The sequence below is a fragment of the Pipistrellus hanaki genome (genome assembly GCF_964339955.1).
Source record: "Pipistrellus hanaki genome assembly, chromosome: 10".
NCBI lineage: Eukaryota > Metazoa > Chordata > Mammalia > Chiroptera > Vespertilionidae > Pipistrellus > Pipistrellus hanaki.
This window is the reverse complement of record NC_140512.1, coordinates 68,812,072-68,831,434: the sequence shown is the minus strand read 5'-3', so window position 1 is coordinate 68,831,434 and position 19,363 is coordinate 68,812,072. Positions and strand designations below refer to the sequence as shown.

General features: G+C 47.3%; 2 protein-coding genes across 2 annotated transcripts; one reads left to right on the top strand and one right to left on the bottom strand.

Annotated features, from left to right (window-relative positions):
- Window positions 1-797: 797 nt before the first annotated feature.
- On the bottom strand, window positions 798-4,222 carry TMEM176A (transmembrane protein 176A; the record flags this gene model as incomplete). Its single annotated transcript, XM_084897252.1, is given in 8 exon segments — window positions 798-839; window positions 1,159-1,179; window positions 1,183-1,269; window positions 1,777-1,854; window positions 1,858-2,007; window positions 2,139-2,195; window positions 3,461-3,583; window positions 4,040-4,222. Coding segments are annotated over 8 exon segments (741 nt in total).
- A 9,524-nt stretch (window positions 4,223-13,746) lies between these two features.
- On the top strand, window positions 13,747-18,506 carry TMEM176B (transmembrane protein 176B; the record flags this gene model as incomplete). Its single annotated transcript, XM_084896454.1, is given in 7 exon segments — window positions 13,747-13,950; window positions 15,552-15,569; window positions 15,573-15,662; window positions 16,025-16,065; window positions 16,254-16,488; window positions 17,395-17,514; window positions 17,873-18,506. Coding segments are annotated over 7 exon segments (810 nt in total). The 3' UTR covers window positions 17,975-18,506.
- Between the last annotated feature and the right edge of the window lie 857 nt (window positions 18,507-19,363).

Sequence of the window (19,363 nt, the reverse complement as noted above, 5' to 3'; positions counted from 1 at the left end):
TGGTTTTAAAAGAAAAAAAAATTTCATTTTAAAAAATCAGCAAGGAATTACTTTACCTCATATAAAGTTATTCAAAGGTAAGCCAAACATGGGCACGTTCTGTTGTGCTATAGAAGGCCAGGCTCCTTGGGTCTTCCTCTTGCACCATGGCTCTGACATCCCCTTGGCCATAATCTGGCTCTTCCAGCTGGAGGGGTGGGGTCCTGGTCCCAGGAGAGAAGGAATGAATTGGAAGAAGGAAGGAGAGAATGCCGGCAAGACTGACCACTTTATCTCTAGTAATGCTTTTTGCCTTAATGTCTGATTTTAACAGAGCTGTACCAATTTATTTGTTATAAATGTTTTCCATCCTATTACTCTCAATCTTTCTGTATCCTTGTTTTAGACATGTTTCTTGTAAATAGTACCTGGGTGAAGTTTAAAAAATACAGTGGGCCAGCAACTCTCGATGCTGGGAATGGGCTTGCTCTTGGCTCACTCTCCACTGCCTCCCCAACCAAGAGAAATTCATTGGAATAACTAAGTGCGAAGCTGGGACCAACAATGTAAGAGTTTATTATCATCACTGCTCAAGAGGGGACATGAAGTGGGACAGTATGGCTGAGGAGTGCAAGAAATAGGTGAGAGGCACTATGAGGGTTGGTGGACAGAGTGTGGCTGTGGCCCTGGCTGTGGGGCAGGATAACTGGGGTCACTAGAAGGTCTCATTTCCTTGGTCTGGTTCTTACTCCAGGAGTCAGATGCAGGGACATGGGTGCAGAAGGAGCTCCAGGCATGAGTACTCAGGAGAGGCAGGGCTAGATTATACTTGCTCCCAGCAGTGGCTTCTGGTCTTTTTTCTAAGGGAGGAAGAGGAAGAGAAAGAGGAGGAGAAGGAGATCAGCCAACACAGAGGGGGAGAGGAAACACAAATTCTCTCCTCAAAGGCAGCTTAGTTCTGGACTTCCCTGGATTCCTGGGGTCTTTGGCCTAGGGCCATGTGGTCAGGAACAGCGGCTCTCTGGGCTGGGACACCACTGGGGTAGAAAGACAGGCATGATGTTCTTGGGACTCACTGTCATGGGGCCTTTTCTCTTGCCCAGCTGTCCACTCTCCATTCTATCTCCTAGCTGCATAGCCTCCTGCCCCAAATACACAGACACATATGTTGGGACTCACCTCCTTGGGTTGGAGTCTTCTTCAGCAGAACAGAAGTATAGGGGTCAGAGAAGTCAGAAGCAGCAGAACCCAGATACTCAACAGCATGGCCTTAAGGCCAATGGTCAGGGCCTGAGAACAGAGGAGCAAAGCTGCAGGCACCAGAGTGACCGTTGCCATCTGTGATCTGTCCCTAGCCTCATCACCGACAGACAAATACCCTCCACCCTGGTCTGTAGGGGGCTGGAGGGGACTAAGGAAGGAGCACTGTGTGCGGCAGGGTCAATAGGTCTAGTGTACAAGAGCACCCAGAGGTCCCTCTCCTTGAGCCTCAGCATCCTCATCTGAACAGGGATAGGCCTGGGCTATGATTTGGTTTCCCAACTGCCCCGAACTTGACAAGACCCAGGGAAAAGGTGCATTCTTGTCTTTGCAGCACCTCACACACTGGGAATATTGATTCACTTACTGTTGTTTCAGTGTTTGTGTTCCCACTAGGCTGTGACACCCACAACCGCAGAAACTGTTTCTGTTTGTTCAACACCATCATCTGTGGTGACAGTAGTCAAGCTTGGTGCAGAAGAGGTGACGCTGTTTTGGATGCACTGTCTGTGCTGCTCCTCTCCCTTGCCCACCTACCTTGCTCAGGTCCAGGTAGAACAGGCACTGGTGCTGCCTATTGGCTTCTTCGGGAGTGCTGGTGGGGAGGGTAGGCGCTCAGGGGTGGCGGGTAGGCGCCCAGGAGTGGGGGCTAGTACACAATTCCTGTTCAAACACATAGCTTAATTCCTGGAAATAATAAGCCCCAGTGTAGATGGCTGCAATGGCAGTGGCGAAAGCTGCCAGGGCGAGCAGGGTCCTCAGCAGGGCCTGGGATGAAGAGGAGACGGGGAGACCTCATGATTCAGTCTCTCTTGGGGACCAATGCGGGGGAAGGGGGTTCAATGGGGTGGGCGGGAGAGTTGGGGTGGCCTCCAGCTTCTGCCTTTCCCTGAACTCACCCAGCAGGTGCCACCCCATTTCTCGTAAATGAAGCAAAGGACTCCAGCCAGCACAGCCTGGGGAAAGATGGGACACATAAGCCCTTGTAGCTGCTCGAATCTCTGTCCCTCTGTAACTCTCACAGGTAGAGCTGGCCTTGCCCCAGAACATATGTTAGCTGGGAGTTTTGAGCTAAGCTAGTAGTGAGGGAAGGTAGCAGTGAGGGTGTGGAGGCCTGGATGACTCCTCAGGCTGCGGGACCCTCTGTTTTAGTGACATTAAAGGTGCTAGTGGTCAAGCCAGGTGTGAACTCTCTCTTTCTCCAAAGTCTTTCTCTTTAAGCCACACCAGTGCTTTCTGCAAGTTCATGTGGAAGACCTGGGCTGTTGGAAAAGTTCTCAGTTCAGGATGAGTCTGCCCTGCCTCAGGTTGGCGCCTGTCCCCACACTGCTCTGCTCCTGAGTTCATGGAACAGGAAGTCTGGTCCATCCGGTGGATGGATGGTGACTTCGGCCCCTCTTTCAATAAATATGTTTTGCTGTTATTTTGTGAGTGTGTATGAGTTTGCCAAGTGGCTTCAATCCCACCATGACCTGCCCACCAAGCTGCCACTGCAGATCACACCCCTCCCATCTGTTGACATTAGCCATTGTCCTTCAATGACACCCACATGGTCTCCGTGGGGCAGAACCTGCAGAGGGCACTGTGAAAGGACTAGGAGGTGGCCTTCTCTGTGGGCCTACACCCTGCAGTGCAGGATGCCTCCCATCTCTATGCAAGTGTCTGACGATTAGCTGGGGCCTAGATACTTAGTTTATATTTGCTGTTGAAAGTGGGGAGAGGCAGCCAGCTTGGTCGGGGAGGCCCTGGGCAGAGTTCTGGGAGAGCTGACTTATGCCACTACTTTCCTTGACTCTTTAAAAAATTAAAAAAAAAGATTATTGATTTTAGAGAGGAAGGGAGAGGGATATATATATATATATATATATATATATATATATATATCAATGATGAGAGAGTCATTGATATATATATCAATGATGAGATTGGCTGCCTCCTGAAAGTCCCACACTGGGGATCAAGTCTTCAACCTGGACATGTGCCTGGATTAGGAATCAAACCATGACCTCCTGATTCATAGGTCGACACTCAAACACTGAGCTATGCCGGCGGACTGGTTCTTTTCTCATCTGTTGAAATAGGGGATCGGCCTCGAGAACTTAGGGTCTTTTGGGTTGCCAACATTCCACAGTACCACATTGATGGTGGCGGTATTGATGGTGTTGGGCAGACCCTTCTGATAGGTCCACTGACCTGCCCGCCATCCTCTGGCCCCACTCACCACAGCCCCTGTCCAGATGCCAGCGACCCATCTTTCCATGGAATACGGGTAATTGTTGGAGAATGCGATGCAGCCAAGTTCTCCCAGGACCCCACTCATCAGCCCCAGCATGATTTGTACCACCTGAAAGATGAAGAGCTTAGAACCTGGCCCCCAAGTCTCAGAGAAGCTTTAAGAACCTGCTGCTCCAGGTGCTCACTGTGAGAACCCCATACAAGAGGAAGAGAGGAAGGTAGAGAAAGAGAGGTGAGGGAGGGACAGGAGACTGAGGAAGGGGTGCCAACCATTCTGTATCTGGCCCAGGGGAGTGGCTGGGCTCGGGGTTCCACAGGCTGGGACTTTCAGTGGTCAGCTCTCTAGCCCTCAGTGTACCCTACCTACAGTTTTCACCAGGAAGGCCAGATAGTGATGAAGAAAGCTAAAAACAGAGCAGGGGAATGATCTCTAGGCATTACATACAACAGACTCGATGTCCTATTCAGATTGAGGCTGCAGAGAGTGAGCGTGGCGAGAGAGGGAGACTCTCCTTTCCCGATATAGGGGCCTGGGTCCTCCCCTGCTCCCCGCAGCCTTGCTCACTGAGGAGGCCACGAGCAGCCGTCTGTGTCCTGGGGTCCAGGAGGTGGTGTTGGGGGCAGAAGGCCACAGCAGGCAGCTCAGGTTCAGCACAGGCTCCTGGTGGATGTGCACATCGATGTGGATGGGCATGGGGGCCCCAGGGGCCTCCTCACCCCCTTCTGCTGTCCTCATGGTCCTGGACATGCGGCTGGAAGAAAAGTTGGCAGATTTTCACAGATTCCACTGGAGTTGGGGACTGGTGGAGCTCCCCCCCCGCCCCCCATCGGTCCTGGAACAGCCTTCCAGAGCCCCTCTCCAGGGGTGAGGGGTGTTGTGGCAGGGCAGCCCCTAGAACCTCCCCCTTCATCTCAGATCTGCTCTGTCCCCGGTCTTCCTCCCAGAGCCTCAGGGTCTGGACCAGGGATCCTCAAACTTTTTAAAGTGGGGGCCAGATCATGGTCGCTCAGAGAGCTGGAGGGCCGGACTATATGAACTACTAATTCCTACTGTAACACCTCGGCTGCGCTCATTGCCCAAAAAACCTGGCGGGCCGGATCAGACTCCTCTGCAGGCCGCATGTGGCCCGCGGGCCGTAGTTTGAAGACCTCTGGTCTGGACCAATCAGTGCCTGCCTCCTTCCTTTCTCCCTTCTCTGCTCCCTTGGGGCCATTGCAGCCCTCTCGTGCGCCGCCGCCTGCCCCCCCCCCCGCCCCCCCCCGGCCCCCCTCCCGGCCCCCCCCTGCCCCCCCTTCCGGCCCCCCCCCCCCCCCCCCCGCTCTGGCTCCTCTCTCAGCCTTTTCCCAGGCCTTCAGGCTGCAGGACAGAAACCCAGTCCCTACTGCCTGTTGAGCTTCTGTTGCTGCAGCTGGGCCTGGGGACACCCCTCAGCCCCCCAAGACCTCCCTCTCCACCAGTGGCCACTCAGCCAGCCATGTGGGGTTTGGTGAAGCCCCTCCACCCCTGGGATGGACTGTATTGTGGATGAAGGTAGAGTTAAAAGGGCAGACTGACTGGGCATCAAACAGGGGTGCAAGTGGCATCCATTCTTGCCACCTTCCTGGAGTCACATTGTCTATGTCATTGTTGTTCTCTCCTTCCCTCCCTCCTTCCCTCCTTCTCTCCCTCCCTCCCTCCCTCCCTCCTTCCTTCTCTCCCTCCCTCCCTCCTTCCCAGCAAGTTCTGAAGGGTGAGGCTGCAGAGGCTGTGAGGGGCAGCAGGATGGAATTCCCCTGGAGTGGGGTCCTGTGAGCAGGTCTGTGGGGAAAGGGCTGGGGCTGGGGGTTGCCTCACCTAAGCTCCCAGGAATTGGAGGCCAGCGGAGCAGGGAGGCCAGGAGGAGCTGAGCACTGAGACCAGGCTGAGGGTGATCTAGCATCAGGAAGTAGCAGCAGACAGGGAGTGGTTGGGCTTTAGCCAGCAGTATCCTGGCATCCAGCTGGGCATAGGGGCCCCTCTGGGGTTTTCCAAGGTTGAGTGGATCATCAGGAGCCAGATGACTTTGCCTGTGCTGTGGATGTGTTCGCCCCAGTGTGTGTGCAGTTTGAGTAGGTACAAGTGTGCGAGTGTGCATGTGTGTGTGTGCGTGTGTGTGTGTGTGTGTGTGTGTGTGTGTGTCTGTGTGCACTCTGCTGCCTCCAGCCATCTGATTATCTGCTCAAGACAGAACCCCCCAAGAAGGGCCCCAGATGTTTTCTGGGAAGTTGTGATGCTGAAGGTCAGACCCCATCTTCTCTCCCCCTTCTGTCAGCTCTTCTCCCTCCCACTCAAAAGCAGGTCCTCAAGTCCAGGCCAGACTCTCCTAGCCCTGCTCTGTGGGGTGCCGACTTCCAGGGGACAGCAGGTGTGCGGGGCCCTGATAGCCCAGGTGGCCCCTCACTGCAGGATCTCTATCTCTCTGAGTCCCCCAGACCAATCTCTAAAGCCCCATTCTGTTTCACAGGATGTTATTATCTCTCCATTCCTGTTCCCATAGGATTGGCTGGATGGGAGGGGGGCTGTGTATGGCATGTGCCAGTGCCTCAAGCCTTTATTCTGGGTGGGGTGGCTGAGGCTCAGGCGGTTGGGCGGTGAAAGATTCATTCAGAGTGTGGCCTGGCCCCCTCTTCCCAGCTCCAGGGGATCCTGGTCCCCTCTCCCCAGCTCCAGGGGATCCTGGTCCCCTCTCCCCAACTCCAGGGAGTTGGCAGTAGGAAAGAGCCCATAGCCTGAAGACAGGGTGGTGTGGGTGGGAAATCTTCATGGGGCTGGCCTGGTTTGGAGGAAGAGCAGGGGGCTAGGAGTTGGCATGGAATGGGGTACCCAGAGGGCTCAGAGGGAGCTGGAGCTGAGGCATATTCAAGGCTGTGGCATGATGCTGACACCCAGGCCTGTAGGGAAGTTGTTGGAATCCTGGCTGGACTTCCTTGCCTGAGTCTGTGTCAAAATTGGAAGCTCCTTGTGTGTCTGCAGAATTGTCAACCACCTGTACTTTATACTTTAAAGGAGGGCAGATCGGTGAGAGTGGACCTGCTCTCAAAAGCACATAGATACAAATGGGAAGACTTTAGGAATCCTGTGGTTGCTGCTGTTGAATAATATTAAGATAGAAACAGTGATACTTAAGTAGGATGTCTGCTAGAATCACCCACAGAGGATTTCTTTTGGAACTAGCCAAGTTGATTCTAATGTGCATATGGAGAAGTAATATAGCAAACATGGCTGTGCAAAAAAATAATATTGGGGGGGGGGGTTGTTGTGAAATAGCTCAACTAAATATTAAACTCAATAGTCATAATTAAATTTTTGGCCATGGTGCATGACTCATCAGACACACCAATGGGTAGAATATCAAGATTAGAATAAACCTGAATTCCTGTGACAATTTCATTTTTGTTCAGGAAGCATTTAATTTTATTTTTAAAAATAATTGTTATTTTTCAACTATAGTTGACATGTAATATTATATTAGGTTTATAACACATTTATATAGTTTATGATATGATCATCCCAATAGGTCTAGTATTCATCTGACACCATATGCAGTTATTATAATAGAATTATTACTTTAAAATTTCACCTTAAACATTTTTAATTGATTATAGAAACACCAATGAGAAAGAAACATCAATTGGCTGCCTCCTGCCTGCCCCCAGGGATCAAGCCTGCAACCTGAGCATGTGCCCTAACTGGGAATCAAACTGTGACCTCCTGGTTCATGGGCAGATCCTTAACCACTGAGCCATGCCTACCGGGCTATTACAATATATTGACTCTATTCACTATGATGTACTTTACATCCCTGTGACTGTTTTTATAGCTTGCAATTGGCATATCTTAATCCCTTCCAGTTTTTCTGCTCATTTCCCCTGCCCCTTTACCATCTGGCAACCATCAAAATGTTCTCTAAATCTATGAGTTTGTTTGTTTTGTTTGTTTATTGATTATTATTTTTTTTAAAGAATCTATGTATACATGATATAGTATGGCATTTGTTTTTCTCTGTCTGACTTATTTTACTTAGCACAGTACCCTCTAGGTTAATCCATGTTGTTATAGATGGCAAAATTTGATTATTATTTTACTAGAGGCTTGGTGCATGAAATTTGTGCACAGGAGGTGGGGAAGGAGGAGGGGTTGGTCCCCTCTGTCTGGCCTGTGCCCTCTCACAATCTGAGACCCCTGGATCCTAACAGCTCACCTGCCTGCCTGCCTAATTGCCCCTAACACTCTGCCTGACTTCCTGATCACCCCTAACCATGAGTGGCTGCCTGGGCCTAGGACCATCCTTCCCTCCCTCCCTCGAAGCCTTGGGTGGGCAGGTGCCTGGGCCGGGGTCTGTCCCTCTCTCCCTCCCTTGCAGCCTTGGGCGGGTGAGTGAGTGTCTGTAGATTCGGCTTTGTCCAGAAAGATGGAAGGAGGTCTAGAATGATTTCTGGCCTATCTAATTAGCATATTACCCTTTTATTATATAGGATTGCTGAGTAATATTTCATTTTGTATGTGTACCATCTCTTCTTTATCCATTTGTCTATCCATGGACACTTAGATTGGCTTCATATCTTGGCTATTGTAAATAATGCCCCAATGAACATAGGAATGCATATGTCTTTTCAAATTAGTGTTTTGGGTTTCTTTGGGTAAATATCCAGAGGTGGAATTGTTGGATCTTTCTTTGTCTCTTGTGATAGCCTTTGTTATAGACTTTGTAGGTATTACTACTCCAGCTTTTTAAAATTGCCATTTGCATGAAATATATACTTTTTTCATCTGTTTACTTTAATTTTGTGTGTGTCTTTCAATCTGAAGTGAGTATCTTGTAGGTAACATATGTGTGGGTCTTGTTTTATTAACCATTCAACCACCCTATATCTTTTGATTAGAACATTTAACCATTTACATTTAAAGTAATTAACGATAGGTATGTAGTTATTGCCATTTTATTATTCATATTTTTTAATCTTTTTACTTCTTCTTCTTGAAGAAGTTCCTTTAAGATTTCTTGTAATACTGGTTTGGTGATGATTAACTCCTGAAGTTTTTTCTTGCTTGGGAAGTCCTTTATCTCTCCTTAATTTTAAATGATAGCTTTACTGGAAGAGTAATCTTTGTTGCAATTCCTTTCTTTTCATCACTGAATATTTTGTGCCAATCCATTCTGGCCTGCAAAGTTTCTGTTGAGAAATCGACAGTCTTATGGGTGCTCCCTTGAATGTAATTAACTGCTTTTCTCTCTTTGTCTTCAACCATTGGCATTTTAATGATGTGTCTTGGTGTGGGCCTCTTTGGGTTTCTCTCATTTGGCTCTCTCTGCCTCCTGGATTTGTATGTCTATTTCCTTCACCAAATTAGGGAAGTTTTCTTTTTTCTTTAAAAAAATATTTTTATTGATTTCAGAAAGAAAGGGAGGGTAGAGATAGAAGCATCAATGATGAAGAGAATCATCGATTGGCTGCCTCATGCATGCTCCTAATTGGGGATCAAGCCTGCAACCCAGGCATACACCCTGACCAGAATCAAACCCAGGACCCTTCAGTCCATAAGCAAACACTCTATTCACTGAGCCAAACCAGCTAGGGCTAAGTTAGGGAAGATTTTTTTGTCATTATTTCTTTAAATATGTTCTCAATCTCTTGCTCTCTTGTTTCCCTGTGATATGAATGTTGTTATACTTGACGTTCACAGGTCCCTTAAACCAGTAGTTGGCAAACTAATTAGTCAACAGAGCCAAATATCAATAGTACAACGATTGAAATTTCTTTTGAGAGCCAAATTTTTTAAACTTAAACTTCTTCTAACACCACTTCTTTAAAATAGACTCACCAAGGCCATGGTATTTTGTGGAAGGGCCACACTCAAGGGGCCAAAGAGCTGCATGTGGTTTGCAAGCCGCAGTTTGCCGACCAAGGCCTTAAAGTATCCTCATTTAAAAAAATTCTTTTTCCTTTTTGCTGTTCTAATTGGGTGTTTCCCAATACCTTGACTTCCAAATAACTGATTTGATACTTTTCCTCATCTATACTGTTGATTCCTGTAACATATTCTTCATTACAATTACTGTATCTTTCATTTTTTACTGATTCTTTTTAATGTTTTCTATCTCCTTTTTAATGTTTTGTTAAAATTCTCACTAAGTTCATTGGACATCATTGTAAACAGTGTTTTGAATTCTGTATCTGGTAAGTTGCTTGTCTCCATTTTGTTTAGTTATTTTTCTGAAGTTTTATCCTGTTCTTTCATTTGGAACATGTTTCTTTATGTCCTCATCTTGACTGCCTCCTTGTGTTTGTTTCTATGTATTAGGTAGAGCTGCTATGTCTCCCAGTGTTGGTAGAGTGGCCTTATGAAATAGGTGTCCTGTGGGGCCTAGTGGGGCAACCTACCTGGTCACTTGATCCAGGTGTTCCAGGAGTATTACCTTGTGTGGGCTGGGTTTGCCCTCCTTTTTCAGTTGAGCCTTTGTTGCTATTGGCATGATTGACCCTCATGCTGATTGACTATGAGGATGGGCTGTGACTATAGCTGAGTTGCTGTTGTGCAGGGGCTGATATCATGGAGCAGGATTTATTTCAGTGAGGCTCTGGTGCCTGCAAAGTCCTCCCTCTTGGTGTGTCATTTGTGGAGGTGGTTATGTGGTGCTCTAGTGTTGTCTGAGCTGGCCACCAGGTTTGTTGGTTCTGGGGCCTCTTGGGAGGGGCTCTGGTTCAGGCAAGGTCAGTGGCTGCCTCTGCCCTGCCCATGGCCACCTGGTATGAGCTACAAGTGATCTACAGGTGGTTGGTGCTTTTGCTGAGATTGGAGGTGCCTGGGAGAGGCTAAGCTATGAACCAAGGCTGGCTGCTACTACTGCCAAGATTGGATTTGCTTAGTAAGAGATACAGGGCATGCTTGCTCATTCAAGTTGGATGGGATCTCAGGAAATCACTAGGATGTGGTGAACAGCAGTTTGCTGACCATGAACCAGGTTTATGGAGACTCAGATATGGTACTCACTTGCTGGCTCTGTGGGGGAAGGGGGGGTCTCAGTAAAGGAATAATGGCCTCTGCCAGCACTTCTGTCTGGGAGAAAACTGAAGACAGATAATTCACTTCATCCCTGTATATCCCTCACTTTTGAGCTTCTGCCCCAGCACTGGAGCTCAGAGTAAATCTATGCACAGGCCCTTTAAGAAGAACTGCATGGGGCTTCAGCAGCCTCCATCTCCTTTAGTCTCAATCCCCGCTGGTTTTAACAGCCAGAAGTTATGGGGACTTCTCTTCCCAGCACTGGAACCCTGGGATTGGGGGTCCTGATGTGGGGCTGGGACTCCTCACTCCTCAGGGGGAACCTCCATGGCTGAGATATCACTCTTGTTGGAGGTCTTATCCAGCATCTAGAAGGGTTCAGGAATCTGGAGAAGGGGTTGAAGTAAATTAATCAAGAGACCAGAGACAAAACATCAATTTGGAAGGCATTTTGGGGAGCCAGAGGAGACTTAGCTAAAGAAACCAAGTCCTCCTGTCTCTTTGAACCCCTTGCTTTTTATTAACACAAATTATCCTAAAGCAAGGTAGATATACATATCAAAGGTAAGTTCAGTATACAGTAGGTATTGTTAGATTGCCTTTGGCTATTCAGGTGTTTGGCCAGCAGGCGGCAATAACATGTAGATTGAAATGCCCTCAGCTGTCTGGCAGCAAGCAATCATCTATGAAAATCTTTAGGTGTGAGAAAATGCCCTTAGCCATTTCCAACAGGCAATAACATGTAGTTTCAGCTCTGCTGAATACCCAAGTTCCATCAACCTTTTGATGAAACTTCTTGCATTTATGACATGCTGGAATTAGCTTCTGGCACCCTTTGGATTTTAAACTGCCAAATGTGGGTGTGGGACCAGTCTATCTGTGTCTCTGTCCCTCCTACTAGTGTCAATGTGGCTTCTTCTGTACATCCCTATGTAGGACTTCCATTTAGCTAGACTCCAGGCAGTTCTGAATGATGGTTGTTCTGTAGCTTAGTTGTAACTTTAGTGTGGATGTGGGAGGAGGCGGGTGCAGCCTTTACATATGCCACTGTCCTGAACAGAAGTCTCTCAAATAGCAGAAAGGATTTCTTGATGCCAATGAGAAGCTACATGAATTGGTGGGCAGTTGATCCAGACTAGACATAGAGAAAATGAAAATGAATATGATTCAATAATCCATCCCAGAGAAACTTGAGTCCAGGTTCACACAGGGACAAGCACAAAGATGTTCATTACAACAGCAGGTTAGAAGCAACAGGGTGCCCATCACTTTGTCAACAAAAGGACTGGCAACAAGCAAACAGGTGTCTTCAACCAGGGGTGTGGTGAAAGGAGAAACTTTATTCTGAAGAACAGCTTGCAAAACAGGGAAATGCAGCATCTGGTGGAAACAGAAAGTGAGCTCTCAGGGGAGCATTTAAATCGATGGAAGAAAGATGATATATTCCACAGACAGAACATATGTTAACCATCTGAAAAAAGAAACCCAACCCATGTCTTTCAATTGACAAGAAATAGTTCTGATGGATCAATATCACTGAAAAACCTAAAACCACTTAGAAAACACACACAAAAGAATTCCTTTATCATCTTGAAATGAGATATTCTTTTTAAGTATGATGCACCCCCCCCCCCAAAAAAAAAAGATGAAAAACTTTGATTAAATGAAAATATAAGCGAGGTCCAAAAATAAATCACAGATTGTAAAGAAATATTTGTAACTCATGTCAAGATGATAATTTTTTTTTGAGCACACAATAAAACTCCTATACAGACCAAAACAAAAAGTAAACTGAGGAGGAAACAGGGTATGAATGGAGCACTCACAACAGGAGAATGAAAATGACTCTTAAACATAAGAAGAGATGACCAACCTCACTCATCACAAGATAATCACAGATTAGTCACAGAAAGCAGCTCAGAGGTTGCCTGGGGTCAGGGTTGGGGGTTGACTGAAAAGGGGACCATTACAGGATTTTTGCAACATAGAAATGCTCTGTATCTTTATTGTAGTTGTGGTTTCACAAATGTACAAATTTGTCAAAAGTAGTTTATATATACATTTAGAAGGGAGTGTTTTTTTGGATAAAACTGATTAAAATCTATAATGCAATGTAACTTTCCTGATATTAGTGGAAAAAGATTCAACAGTTTGCTGACACCTTCTGCTGGCCATGGGCAGGGGCACGGAGCCCTCTTGACTTTGCTTTTGCATGGGGATTGCATGCACGTTCCCATTGACTTGCCAGTTCCATGCTGTTTGTGAGAAAAAATAAATGATCTATAGGGGAGTGCTTAAAAAATTATGATGTATACAGACAATGGGATGCTATGCAGCTATACAAATGAATGAAGAAACATTTTATAGACTGATGCAGGATTATTTTGAATTGGTTCTGGGAACAAATCATTGTGCAATATAGTGTGTGTAGTATCTTGCCCTTTGTGGGGAAAGAATATTTTTATATTCTTTTATATGCAAAAAAGTCATTGTAGAAAATGCCATCTGAAAGGCAACTAGGTGGCTGTGAGAGAAAGAAAGGAGAGAGGGTCTTAAAGGTATACGTTTTTATGTCTTTTGAAATTTTTAACCATATGAAACTATTATGATTAAACACACAGTTGACTCTCAAACAATGTGTGTGGGGGGAGTAGGAGCACTGATCTCGGTGCAATTGAAAGTCCACATATAATTTTTGACTCCACAAAACTTAACTAAGAGCATACTATTGACCAGAAACCTTACCAATAACAGAAGCAGTTGATGACACATATATTGTATACTGTATGTATTATATATGCTCTATTCTGACAATAAAATAAGCTAAAGAAATGTTATTAAGAGAATCATAAGAAAGAGAAAATACATTTACAGGATTAATTGAAAAAAATATTCCGTGTATGGGTGGACTCACACAGTCCAAACTCTGGTTGGTCAAGGCTCAGCTGCACATACTAACTTACTGAAATAAATAATACAGATTCCTTTCTTTGTCCAACCCAAGACCCAGATGAACTGTGTTAGGCCATTGTGGGGAGAGGCCCAGGAAAATATGTGCAGAGCTCCTGAGGTGATTTGCTTTTGCAGCCCAGATCAAGGTCACTGTGACATTGATATTGGCACTGGGAAGACCATTGGGATCTTGATAAAGAGGCTGTTTTCTCTACTTTTCTTCATGCAGTGTATTCCTTGTTATCTCACCCAGTTCCCAGACCTCATTTCTGTACATCTTCTCCCCAACAGGCAGGATGGCCCAAAGCATGGTGACTGTGAATGGGGTCGATGTGGCCTATGTGCTATCCCAGCCCACCCACTTCAACATCCACATCCACCAGGAATCGTTTTTGACACAACTGCTAAAAGCTGGGGGCTCCCTGAAGGAGTTCTTCATTGGCCCGTGGGACACTGGCGCTCCCACACCCAGGATAAACTATGGGCCACTGGCAAGAGGGGTAAGAGTGGGCTGGAGAGGCATGCAAGCCAGGCGATAAGGACAGTAACTCTCCTTCAATAGGATGCAAAAAAGGAAATGGGTGGAGTTCCCATGAGGATTCACTATTTGTATCCCATCTTGTTTGGGTAAAGAAGGTTTGGAAGCTTCTCCATAGAGATTTAGATGGAAAGGAATGAAGGAACTCTTCTTTGGTGCAGCTGGGCAGTCCCAGCTAGAGGTGCGGGAGGAAACTGGGGGAAGATCCCTGAAGCTGTTCATTTTAATTGAACCTCTATGGGCTGAGGCCTGCAGAAAAGGTCACCTGACAGGCACTTTGGGAGATAATCCCAGGGCTACACAACTTGCAAGTGCTCAGCACCCACCAAAGGATCAGGCAACTACAGAAATTCCTAGAATTAAAGGTAGATCAGGTGATGTCCTTGGGAGGCAGGGAGATGTCCTGCAGGGTTGGCAACTGACCTACATCTTGAATGAAGAAGTAGGTTTAGACAGATAGAGAAAGAAAAGAAACTGTAGGCGAAGAGAATGGCCAGAGAAAAGAAGCCAGAGTGCACATGGCAAGTTCTGGCAGAGTAAAGAGAATGGCTCAACTGAGAATGCAGACCACAGGGCTGAGAGCCCGAGTGACAGGTGAGGAGCCTATCCTGAATCAGCTTTGATAGCAGAAGGGCTGTGGGTGGATTCTGAGCAGGAACCTGGGCTTTAGGCTGCCTCACAGCCAGGAACTGTCCAGGCAAGAAGTGTGGAGGGTCTGCATTTGTGTAGTCATGGCAGCAATGAAGAGGAAAGAGCAGAGTCCAAATCCTTTGTGGATGGGACCTCCAGGACTCGGGAGTGAATAGACTTGGATTACATGGGAGGCGAGGAGTCTAAGAACATGATGAGACTTGGAATGTGGGTGACCAGGAAGTTGGAGCCTTGGAAGTCAGGAGAGGCAGGCATTGGGAGTGCAAGTGGGGTGTGGGATTCAGATGTGACAATTCTGAGATGCTGGCAGGGCATGCAGGCGGTAATGTCCAAGATGCTGCGATAATTGGGTTCTCCAGAAAGCAGACATGAGTCAGAGTTAGATGTGCATAGGTTTATTGGGGTCCAACAACCTATGAAACAAAAAGAGGGAAGCAAGATTGGGTAGGGGGAGATTTCAGACCATAGTGTAGACCTAACTGGTCTCTACCAGCCCAGTGGGCAGCTGGGGAGCACAGACTGCCCACTACTTAGTTCCCTGCTAGGTAGAAATAGCTCTGCACCACCACCAAGATGAGGGGACCTGAAGGAGCTGACCCCTGTAATCTGTGAGCCAACCATAGTCCTTTCTTGCAGGGGGTCTTTGCAGCCCTAGATAGGATTATGAAATTCCCAAGGGAAAACCATCAGGTGGGATGACAAAGTGTGGTATTTAGGAAAAAGAAATGAAGGACAAAAGCCTAGTATATTAGAGGCCTCATGGATGTTAAGGGAACAGAACCTTCCAGAATCACAGCTACAGAGAGGTCAGGACAGAGGAAAAGGAGAGGAAAGGCACCTACTAGGAGCTGGTTGGCTGCTTCTGGGTACCTGGGCTCATGAAAGGGGTCTGACTTTTTCCCTGTCTTGCAGGTGACCCAGATATTGCTATGAGCTGTGAGCTGTGCCTTTGGAGTGTTTCTGTACTTTGGGCCCTGGACTGAGCTGCGTGGCTCAGGCTGCGCCTTATGGGCAGGGTCTGCGGTGAGTTAAGGAAGTGATTGTGAACTCAATGGGAGGCAACTGGTTATGGGCCAGGAGAAAAATTTCTTTGGGTCTGAGTCAGGGTTTTGGGGAAAAGACCAACAACCCAGAGTCCAAATGCCCTTTGCCAAGAGGAAGCTTCTTAGGGGGTGAACAAAACCTTCCCTCTCTCCTTTTTTCTCTTAGGCAACATTGGGAAGGGTGGGACAGTTGTATGGCGCCAGGTCCATCTGCTAGGTGTCTTTGCCTATCCTTTGGATAATGTTTCAGACTGACTGTTGTGGGAACTGTTGGGGAAAGGGTGGTGTCAGAGATCACTTCAGGAGAGTAACTAGGAGGCCTTTTCTGGTGTCTTCTCTCAGGCTATTATAGCAGGAGTTGGGACCATTGTCTATGAAAAGCAGTAGAGCATTCTATCAGTGAGTCTGGCCCCCATTGCCCCACCTTATCCCCTCCCCCTTTCTGTTTTTCTGCTCCTCTCCCCTTTGGGTCCCACTATCCTGAGATTTTTCCTGGAGGGTTGGGGAGGGTCTCCTCAAGAAGAGGAGACAAGTTTGAGGCCAGGACCCCACAGCTCTGCCATCAACAGAGAGAGTGCATCCTGAACCTCTCTCTGTCAGGCCTGCTAACCCTAGCTGGTATTGGCACGGCCATGGCTGCCGTTGTCCTCTGTGTGAAAAGCATAGCTTGGGAAAGTGACGACCTCTTCAGCTCCCTGTGTGATCGCCCAGCCCCTGCCAACACAACCACTGGTTACAAATGGAGGCAGAGAAGCTACTCAGATTGGCTGGAGGATATGTGTAAGAACTCTATGCAGTTACTGAAGGTGAGAATGGGGAGTCTCATCTTCCAGGGACCCATCATAGCCATTTGTTGTTCCTAAGGAACTGGGCACTGGAGGGCAGAGATGTAGGCTCTTTGAGCTTGGACCTCATCCTAGGTCTTTGGTTCAGGTTTTAGCTTAAGCTGAAGTCATTGCTCAGACCCTCCTGGCATGAATATTTCCTGAATCAAAACTGATGTGAGGCAAAGTGGAGATCTTTAGAAGTGGGTATCATGGGCCACTCCTCTGTCTTTTCTGGTGGGCTGGTGTTCCCGTTATCTACTGCTGCATAGCACACCTCTCTCAAATGCAGTGGCTGAAATCTACAGGTTATTACAACTTCTCACAGTCTGTGAGTTGAGTGGGCTCAGATGGGCAATCCTCACTTGGGTTTTCTCATGAAGTCACAGTTAGGTGTCAGTTGGGGGATGAAGTCATCCAATGGCTGGACGGGGCTGGACATCCACATTGGTGCACTCCAGCTGGGTGCTCAGCTGGGACTGTCAGGCAGATATCGTGCAGTGGCTTGGCCTTCTCATAGTGTGGTATCTAGATTCCAACTCAGAGCATCTCACAGTGAGCACTCCAAGAGGTAGGAATGGAAGCTGCCAGGCCAGTTAAGGGTTTCCCTATAATTGGCATAGTGTCATTTCCATGGTATTTTATTGGTCAGAGCAATCACAGGTCCTTCCACATCGTAGGGGGTAGGGAAATAGATTGTACCTCTTCATAATGGGTGGTAAAGTCACATGGCAGACAAGCAAATGGGGTGGAATCTGCTTTCTTGGGAAGAAGTAGTTAGTTGAGCAGTCTGATTCCTTTGGGGGAAAGAGATAATTAAGTGGTACTCAGAGCAGAATCAGAAAAGTGGACTCCTGATTCTAATCTTTTTTCTTCCCTTATCTCCAGAACTTGTTCCTAGGAATTCGTATTCTGCTCCTGACTGTCTGTGCCCTACAGGCCATTGTATCCTTGGCTTCCCTGGGTTTGGGCCTTCGAAGCTTGTGTGGCCAGAGCTCCCATCCCATGGCAAGCTGTTAGGGAGGCATTGGGGCAGAGTGGTCCCCATCGGTGAGGCCCCGATAACAGAGAGGAACATGGGGCGGGGAACACTGCTTCTCAGAGGTCATGCTCCACCTTCCTCAACCTCTTCACAGGGCTGGGCTTTGCCCTTGGCTATCTGGGGAATGTGACCCATCACTGGGCCCTACAACTTTCCGTACCCTCATTCTCCCACTTTCCCTTCCCTTGTGTCCTAGATCTTTGTTCAGCACCCCTTACCTTTCCTTTCCTCTCATTTTCCTGATTTCAAGTTCTGTGGAGCTGCCTCTGCCCTATCCTTCCCCCCCCCCCCCCCCCAAGAGTTGACTCCCTCTGTCTGTTTTAGGGTGAGGAAGAATCTGAAGAATCTGAGAAGAAGCTACTGGGGGAGAATTCAGTGCTGTCCTCACCCTCTAAGGAGAAGACCACACCTGCCGTCGTCCAGTGAGTGACCAGAGACCCTGTCTGGACCCCCGCTGTCCCTCCAGAGTAGCTCCGGGCACTCTCCCAGGGCCCCTCACTGCTCTGTCCATCATACTTGTCTCTCCTTTGACCATTGTCTAGCCCCTCTTCCTTTCTTCACCATCCTCACCCCAGGGCCCTTAATTCAGTGAAGGCTGATTAAACAGGAACAATAATAACAAATACTTTAAAACAACAAGAATGTGGTCTCTCTTTGTTTAAGAAAAGTGTGCCATGTGTTGATACGTGTGGAATTACAGAGAGCTAATATGTGACATGGAAACGAGGTCCCAATAAGATGAAACTGAATTACATTCTGCTTTATATCCTAAGTGGCAAAACTGCTTTTTATGACATTCAATGTAAAGTGAAAGTTACTCTCATATACTTAGAATTTTTTTTTTGCCTACTGAGATTGTCTTTAGGCATCTGCAATCTTGACCTGTGAGATATACAGAACTATGAGAAGCATGGAACAGGATTTCCCCCTAATTTAGCTTCTTTCATCTCCCCTCCCTCTCCCCTCCGTCCCTCCTGGGTCCCTCCTCGGTCCCTCCTTCCTTTCCTTCCTTCCTTCCTTCCCTTCCCTCCTTCCTTCCTTCCTTCCCTTCCCTCCTTCCTTCCTTCGTTCCCTCCCTCCCTCCCTCCCTCCCTCCCTCCCTCCCTCCCTCCCTCCCTCCCTCCCTCCTTCCTTCCTTCCTTCCTTCCTTCCTTCCTTCCTTCCTTCCTTCCTTCCTTCCTTTCCTCTCCCTCTTTTCTCCCTCTCTCCATTGCAGCTGTATTAGTGTTGGTTCTCTCTCTCTCTCTCTCTCTCTCTCTCTCTCTCTCTCTCTCTCTCTCTCTCTCACACACACACACACACACACACACACACGCACGCACACACACACCTATTATCATTCCTCACTTTTATTGTAAATTATATGATTAATTTGCTTTTCATCTTTTTCATTCTCTTTACACATAGATGCTGTTAATGTAAGAAACATTCAAACCTGTAAAAACATTTTGTGAGTTTATTTGAGCCAAATTATGGAGCATTGCCGGGAAGCAGAATCTCAACAGATTGAGATAATGATCTGGAGAATGGCAGTTTTGCACCTTATAGATTATAATCAAAAGAGGAGGCATAAGTGGGTTACATGAAATCATTGGTGATTAGAGAGGTGGGCAAAGCAGGGTGACCTCTGGGATTGGATAAAAAGTAAAACGATAGACACATACTTCTTTTACTTAGGTGGGTGCAGGATAGTTAACAGTCAACAATTAACTCCATAACAATGAGGAGATGTGTGGTCTGCACAGAGTGGTGCCTCTGCCTGGAGGGGTCCAGAAAAAGGAAAATTACTTTGACATTCCAATGAGATGTTATCGT